Consider the following 8,360-nt stretch of genomic DNA (forward strand, 5'->3'; position numbering starts at 1 on the left):
AACTATGATGTTCGGACACACCATCACACTATGGTGTTCCAGGCGGTATTAACTGTGAAACAATTTCCACAATGTCTTAATTGTGTGCCAAAGCTTGTAACTCAGATACTCATCTCTATGATTATACCAAAGACATTTTATCCTCTTGTCACAATGATCTTCAACTTCACTCTGAAATTACTTGAACCATTCAATAATTCAGACTTGTGTTTCATCAAGTAAATATACTCAACATCTACTCGAATTATCTGTGAAGTAAGAACATAATGATATTCACTGCATGCCTCAGCACTCATTGTACTGCACACATCAAAATGTGTTACTTCCAACAAGTTGATATCTTGTTCCATCTTACTGAAAACGAGGCTTTTCAGTCATCTTGCCCATGTGGTATGATTTGCATATCTCAAGTGATTCAAAACCAAGTGAGTCCAAACGATCCATCTGCATGGAGTTTCTTCATGTGTATACACCAATAGACATGGTTCGCATGTCTCAAACTTTTCAAAAACGAGTGAGTCCAAAGATCCATCACCATGGAGCTTCTTCATGCGTTTTATACCAATATGACTTACATGGCAGTGCCACAAGTAAGTGATACTATCATTACTATCTTATATCTTTTGGCATGAAAATGTGTATCACTACGATTGAGATTCAATAAACCATTCCTTTAGGTGCAAGACCATTAAAGGTATTATTCAAATAAATAGAGTAACCATTATTCTCCTTAAATGAATATCCGTATTGCGATAGACATAATCCAATCATGTCTATGCTCAACGCAAACACCAAATGACAATTATTCAGGTTTAATACTAATCTTGATGGTAGAGGGAGCGTGCGATGTTTGATCACATCAAACTTGGAAACACTTCCAACACATATCGTCAGCTCACCTTTAGCTAGTCTCCGTTTATTCCGTAGCTCTTTTATTTCGAGTTACTAACACTTGGCAACCGAACCGGTATCTTAATACCCTGGTGCTACTAGGAGTACTAGTAAAGTACACATTAACATAATGTATATCCAATATACTTCTATCGACCTTGCCAGCCTTCTCATCTACCAAGTATCTAGGGTAATTCTGCTCCAGTGGCTGTTCCCCTTATTACAGAAGCACTTAGTCTCGGGTTTGGGTTCAACCTTGGGTTTCTTCATTAGAGCAGCAGCTGATTTGCTGTTTCATGAAGTATCCCTTCTTTCCCTTGCCCCTTTTTGAAACTAGTGGTTTCACCAACCATCAACTATTGATGCTTCTTCTTGATTTCTACTTTCGCGGTGTCAAACATCGCGAATACCTCAAGGATCATCATATCTATCCCTGATATGTTATAGTTCATCATGAAGCTCTAGCAGCTTGGTGGCAATGACTTTGGAGAAACATCACTATCTTATCTGGAAGATCAACTCTCACTCGATTCAAGTGATTGTTGCACTCAGACAATCTGAGCACAAGCTCAACGATTGAGCTTTTCTCCCTTAGTTTGCAGGCTAAGAAAATTGTCGGAGGTCTTATACCTCTTGACGTGGGCACGAGCCTGAAAATCCCAATTTCAGCCCTTGAAACATCTCATATGTTCCGCGACGTTTCGAAATCGTCTTTTGGTGCCTCAACTCTAAACCGTTTAACTGAACTATCACATAGTTATCAAAACGTGTATGTCCGATGTTCGCAACATCCACAAATGACGTTTAGGGTTCAGCACACTGAGCGGTGCATTAAGGACATAAGCTTTCTACTGTCCGCATAATCGCTACTGTCAACTTTCAACTATATTTTCTCTAGGAACATATCTAAACAGTGGAACTAAAGCGCGAGCTTACGACATAATTTGCAAAGATCTTTTGACTATGTTCAGGATAATTAAGTTCATCTCATGAACTCCCACTCAGATAGACATCCCTCTAGTCATCTAAGTGATTACATGATCCAAGTCAACTAGGCCGTGTCCGATCATCACGTGAGACGGACTAGTCATCATCGGTGAACATCTTCATGTTGATCATATCCACTATACGACTCATGCTCGACCTTTCGGTCTCTTGTGTTCCGAGGCCATGTCTGCACATGCTAGGCTCGTCAAGTTAACCTAAGTGTTTCGCGTGTGTAAATCTGGCTTACACCCGTTGTATGTGAACGTAAGAATCTATCACACCCGATCATCACGTGGTGCTTCGAAACGACGAACTTTCGCAACGGTGCACAGTTAGGGGGAACACTTTCTTGAAATTTTAATGAGGGATCATCTTATTTACTACCGTCGTTCTAAGCAAATAAGATGCATAAACATGATAAACATCACATGCAATCAAATAGTGACATGATATGGCCAATATCATTTTGCTCCTTTTGATCTCCATCTTCGGGGCTCCATGATCATCATCGTCACCGGCATGACACCATGATCTCCATCATCGTGTCTTCATGAAGTTGTCTCGCCAACTATTACTTCTACTACAATGGCTACCGATTAGCAATAAAGTAAAGTAATTACATGGCGTTGTTTAATGACACGCAGGTCATATAATAAATTAAGACAACTCCTATGGCTCCTGCCGGTTGTCATACTCATCGACATGCAAGTCGTGATTCCTATTACAAGAACATGATCAATCTCATACATCACATATCATTCATCACATTCTTCTTGGCCATATCACATCACATAGCATACCCTGCAAAAACAAGTTAGACGTCCTCTAATTGTTGTTTGCATGTTTTACGTGGCTGCTATGGGTTTCTAGCAAGAACGTTTCTTACCTACGCAAAACCACAACGTGATATGCCAATTGCTATTTACCCTTCATAAGGACCCTTTTCATCGAATCTGTTCCGACTAAAGTGGGAGAGACTGGCACCCGCTAGCCACCTTATGCACCAAGTGCATGTCAGTCGGTGGAACCTGTCTCACGTAAGTGTACGTGTAAGGTCGGTCCGGGCCGCTTCATCCCACAATACCGTCGAAACAAGATTGGACTAGTAAAGGTAAGCATATTGAACAAAATCAACGCCCACAACTACTTTGTGTTCTACTCGTGCAAAGAATCTACGCAATAGACCTAGCTCATGATGCCACTGGTGGGGAACGTAGCAGAAATTCAAAAAATTTCCTACGTGTCACCAAGATCGATCTATGGAGAAACCAGCAACGAGGGGAAGGAGAGTGCATCTACATACCCTTGTAGATCGCTAAGCGGAAGCGTTCAAGAGAACGGGGTTGAAGGAGTCATACTCGTCGTGATCCAAATCACCGGAGATCCTAGTGCCGAACGACGGCACCTCCGCGTTCAACACACGTACAGCCCGGTGACGTCTCCCATGCCTTGATCTAGCAAGGAGAGAGGGAGAGCTTGAGGAAGACTCCATCCAGCAGCAGCACGACGGCGTGGTGGTGGTGGAGGAGCGTGGCAATCCTGTAGGGCTTCGCCAAGCACCGCGGGAGAAGAGAAGGGAGAGAGGTAGGGCTGCGCCAGGGAGAGGTCAAAACTCATATATTGACAGCCCCAAAACCCTCAAGTATATATAGGGGAGAGGGAGGGGGGTGCGCCCCCTCTAGGGTTTCCACCCCAAGGGGTGCGGCTGCCCCAATCCCATCTAAGGGTGGCGGCCAAGGGAGGAGAGGGGGGAAACTTGCCCCCCAAGTTAGGTGGGTGAGCCCCCTCCCCCAAACCCTAGGTGCCTTGGGCCCTTGTGGGGAGGGGGGCGCACCAGCCCACCTAGGGCTGGTCCCCTCCCGCACTTGGCCCATGCAGCCCTCCGGGGTTGGTGGCCCCACTTGGTGGATCCCCGGGACCCTCCCGGTGGTCCCGGTACGTTACCGATAAAACCCAAAACTTTTCCAGTGACCAAAACAGGACTTCCCATATATAAATCATTACCTCCGGACCATTCCGAAACTCCCCCTGACGTCCGGGATCTCATCCGGGACTCCGAACAACATTCGGTAACCACATACAAACTTCCTTTATAACCCTAGCGTCATCGAACCTTAAGTGTGTAGACCCTACGGGTTCGGGAGACATGTAGACATGACCGAGACGTTCTCCGGTCAATAACCAACAGCGGGATCTGGATACCTATGTTGGCTCACACATGTTCCACGATGATCTCATCGGATGAACCACGATGTCAAGGACTCAATCAATCTCGTATACTATTCCCTTTGTCTAGCGGTATAGTACTTGCCCGAGATTCGATCGTCGGTATACCGATACCTTGTTCAATCTCGTTACCGGCAAGTCTCTTTACTCGTTCTGTAACACATCATCCCGTGATCAACCCCTTGGTCACATTGTGCACATTATGATGATGTCCTACCGAGTGGGCCCAGAGATACCTCTCCGTTTACCGGAGTGACAAATCCCAGTCTCGATTCGTGCCAACCCAACAGACACTTTCGGAGATACCCGTAGTGCACCTTTATAGCCACCCAGTTACGTTGTGACGTTTGGTACACCCAAAGCATTCCTACGGTATCCGGGAGTTGCGCAATCTCATGGTCTAAGGAAATGATACTTGACATTAGAAAGCTTTAGCATACGAACTACGATCTTTGTGCTAGGCTTAGGATTGGGTCTTGTCCATCACATCATTCTGCTAATGATGTGATCCCGTTATCAACGACATCCAATGTCCATGGTCAGGAAACTGTAACCATCTATTGATCAACGAGCTAGTCAACTAGAGGCTTACTAGGGACATGGTGTTGTCTATGTACCCACACATGTATCTGAGTTTCCTATCAATACAATTATAGCATGGATAATAAACGATTATCATGAACAAGGAAATATAATAATAACTAATTTATTATTGCCTCTAGGGCATATTTCCAACAGAGCATCCCTAATGTTGGATTTAGCGGTATGCGTGACATTTTTCTCTTACCAATTTGTTTTGTGATAGTCCATGGCTCTGCGAGCGGCTCATGGTGTCTGTGATGCCTGCTTTGTGTGGATATGGTTATCAGTCGCATTGACATTGTCAACGTTAGGATTGTCCATGTTGACATCATCTTCATTGGGAGTAGTATATGCGGACTTCATTTGAGGATGCTTCCTGAGTATCCAGTTTCAAACTCCGGTGTGAAAAATATAGGTCTGGACTGGTAACGGTAATGTTTCGCCCCCAAAGGTACATAACCATTACCAGTTATAACCATTACCTTCGGTTATCCTCCTCAGATATAGAGTACGAAAAAGTATGTAAAACAACTCCTGGCCCTGCTCCTCACCCACTGTCATCCTCCTCAGATACAAAGTATGAAAAAGTATGTAAAACAACTCCTGGCCCTACTCCTCACCCACTGTCCAAATATTACCATTGGTTATCCGCCTCAGATACATAGTATGAAAAAGTATGTAAAACAACTACTGGCCCTACTCCTCACCCACTGTATGTACTGCACCAGATCGGATAATGGTGAGCCTTTAGTGCGACGGAGTTTAAAGTAAATTGTTTCTTTGTCATAGCATTGCATCGGGGTTGTTCGAACTTTATCTTAATGGTGAAAACACATATGAGTTCAAACTTTACTTGATGGACGGCAACAGCAGCACCATCATGTTGTTTCTTATCTGAAGGCGTTGTTTTTGGAAAGCCATTCTCGTAGTCCTTGTGTAATTAGCCAGGGTCGGTATGGCTGCTGGGTGTGTATCATCATTGTTTTTTTTTCCTTTCCTTTTTTTTAATGATTTGGCCGAGTATGTCCTTAAATTGAATAGCTGGCGATGTCCAGTTGTTCAGAAGCAAATCAATACATTTTCTTTTCCAAGAAAAGATCCAAGTTTATTTTGCATGGGGCGGCATGGAGATGAACACTCGTTAGACTCCTGCTCAAGTTTATCTTCCAGCAGCACGAGTGATGACACCCTAAGGCCCCAATTCACGACCTCTGCGGAAGCCCACTCTTGACCATCAGCGGCAATCTTTTGGTGCTTGGAATCGAGCCAGGCGAGAGGGGCTTCTCAAGTGTGAACCCCAACAAAGGAGGCAGAAACTACGAGAGCAGCCGGGGACTTCCGTGTGCGTAGGACTTCTGAGCTATCGGAATATTTTTCCATCCTCGCCTCCATCCACGCACTCGACCCGCGGAACCAATGAGAATCACCCAAACCACCTCGGCTCAACTTTACCCAACGATCCACGCACGCGAATCACCTCCCGGTTAAGACGGGCCCACACCGCAGCGGAGCCCGCTCGTCAGCGATAGCAGACAGAAGCCACGACAGGTATCCCGCGTATCGAGGCCGGGAAGTCGTAATATAAAATTTCCCGCGAAGGGGAGAGGAGACCCTGGATCGCCGGCGGAGCAGCATAGCAGTAGCAGTAGTACTAAAATGGCGGAGGGGGGAGACCGGAGACGGCTAGTGGACTGACCAAGCGAGCGAGCGAGAGAGAGAGCGCGGGCGGCGAGGGAGGATGACGGGGCCGCCGCACCGGGACCAGGAGCGCGACCGGCGCCGGACGCTGCTGCTGGTGAGCCTGGCGTCCATCATGGAGCGCGCCGACGAGGCGCTGCTCCCGGCGGTGTACCGCGAGATCGGCGCCGCCATGCACGCCGACCCCACGTGGCTCGGCTCCCTCACGCTGTGCCGCTCCATCGTGCAGGCCGCGTGCTACCCGCTCGCCGCCTACGCCGCCGCGCGGCACAACCGCGCCCACGTCATCGCCGTGGGGGCGTTCCTCTGGGCCGCCGCCACCTTCCTCGTCGGCGTCTCCGAAACCTTCCTCCAGGTACCAGCTACCGTCCCTTCCTGCTTGAGCTTTGCTCCTGTTTTCTGCTTCTGCAGCTCGATTCATGCAGAGTTGGGGAATTTGCGGTCTGTAGATCTGCTGTGCTCTCCGAGGTTAAAAAATATTCTCCAGATTCAGATTGCACTTCTTTAATTTGAATACTGAGGCTCCAGTGGGGATTTTATTTTGGAAGCGTCGTAAGCTTTATAACGGTTTTGCTGAAACTAGCTGAGTTTTATCTGTGGTCTCATTCATGTTACGTCCGTCCGATGTAAGAACGCGCTGAGATTTGAGCCGCTGTCGAGAAGATATGGGGCGCGGCCTGTTATCTGTTTTTCTTAGTGTGCGGCACTGCACGTCTTGGGCCGGTTTGTCACGGCGGGGGTGCTGGGTGTGTTGTGCTTTTATAACTTGACTGTTTTGAATGGACGTACCTGGCCTCGTTTCGTCGGTGTACTGTGCAGAACGGGAAGAGTAAGGCAAGCCTTTATGTACTTCTCGCGAGCTTTTCCTCCATTTGCCCACTCAGTCTTTATTTTTTTATTTTTTGTATGTTAGTCTTGAATTTTTTGTTTGTGCTATTTTTCATTTTTTTACATCTCACAACCTGAGTTTTAACTATGCCTTATCTGCGCCATCAGCCGTCAGATCGATTTGCGTCGGGATTCATGTAGGTTGTCCAATGCACGTTACGGGCGGCCCGTTGTGACCTATTCTTCAATTTCTTTTTTCTGATTGTTCGTTAACAATGCTCATGGCCTATGATGATTTTTTGCTTTCTATTTAAGAAAACCTGAATCGACGGGCAGTGGTTGTTCATTCGTCTTCTTTTCATTTTTAAACGGGGTCAGAACTACATATTTTCTATAGGGTAGTCGTTTTCTTAGGGGATCGCAACTGCATGTTTTTTAAAGGTCGGCCACAATTGCAAGTTTCTCTAAGGTAACCGCAATTGCAAGTGTTTCAAAGGCCGATCACACCTACAAGTTTCTCTAGGGTAGTCACAATTGCAAGTTTTCAAGGCCGGTTGCAACTGCAAGTCTCTCTAGGGTAGTCGCAATTGCAAGTTTTTGAAGGGTGGCTGCATGTGCAAGCTTCTCTAGGGTAGTCGCAATTTCAAGTTTTTGAAGGCCGGTTGCAACAGCAAGTTCCTATAGGGTAGTCGTAATTTCAAGTTTTTAAGGCCTGACGCAACTACAAGTTTCTCTAGGGTAGTCGAAATTGCAACTTTTCAAGGCAGGTCTCAACTGCAAGTCTCTCTAGAGTAGTCGCAGTTGTATGTTTTTGAAGGGCGGTTGCATGTGCAAGTTTCTCTAGGGTAGTCGCAATTGCATGTTTTTGAAGGCCGGTCGCAACTGCAAGTTTCTCTAGAGTAGTCGCAATTGCATGTTTTTGAAGGCCGGTCGCAACTGCAAGTTTCTCTAGGGTATTCGCAATTGCATGTTTTTGAAGGCCGGTCGCAACTGCAAGTTTCTCTAGGGTAGTCGCAATTGCATGTTTTTGAAGGCCGGTCGCAACTGCAAGTTTCTCTAGGGTAGTCGCAATTGCATGTTTTTTAAGGCCTATCGCAACTGCAAGTTTATCTAGGGTAGTCGCAGTGGCAACTTTTTAGGGTGGTTGC

The 8,360-nt window shown here is 46.3% G+C and overlaps 1 protein-coding gene across 7 annotated transcripts in view; it reads left to right on the plus strand.

The window, feature by feature from the left end:
* The first annotated feature begins 6,365 nt into the window (after window positions 1-6,365).
* The window catches only part of LOC119309199, an 8,353-nt gene continuing 6,358 nt past the window's right edge, over window positions 6,366-8,360 (plus strand). For all 7 annotated transcript variants that reach the window (XR_005150384.1, XR_005150383.1, XR_005150385.1 and 4 more), the window contains exon 1: window positions 6,366-6,739. Coding sequence is in view for 1 of the 7 variants with exons in the window: in XM_037585234.1 (XP_037441131.1) it covers window positions 6,425-6,739 (315 nt within the window). In the remaining 6 variants the exon portion in view is untranslated. The remainder of the gene's footprint in view (window positions 6,740-8,360) is intronic.

The sequence above is a fragment of the Triticum dicoccoides genome, chromosome 5B (assembly GCF_002162155.2).
Source record: "Triticum dicoccoides isolate Atlit2015 ecotype Zavitan chromosome 5B, WEW_v2.0, whole genome shotgun sequence".
In the NCBI taxonomy this organism is placed as follows: Eukaryota; Viridiplantae; Streptophyta; class Magnoliopsida; order Poales; family Poaceae; genus Triticum; species Triticum dicoccoides.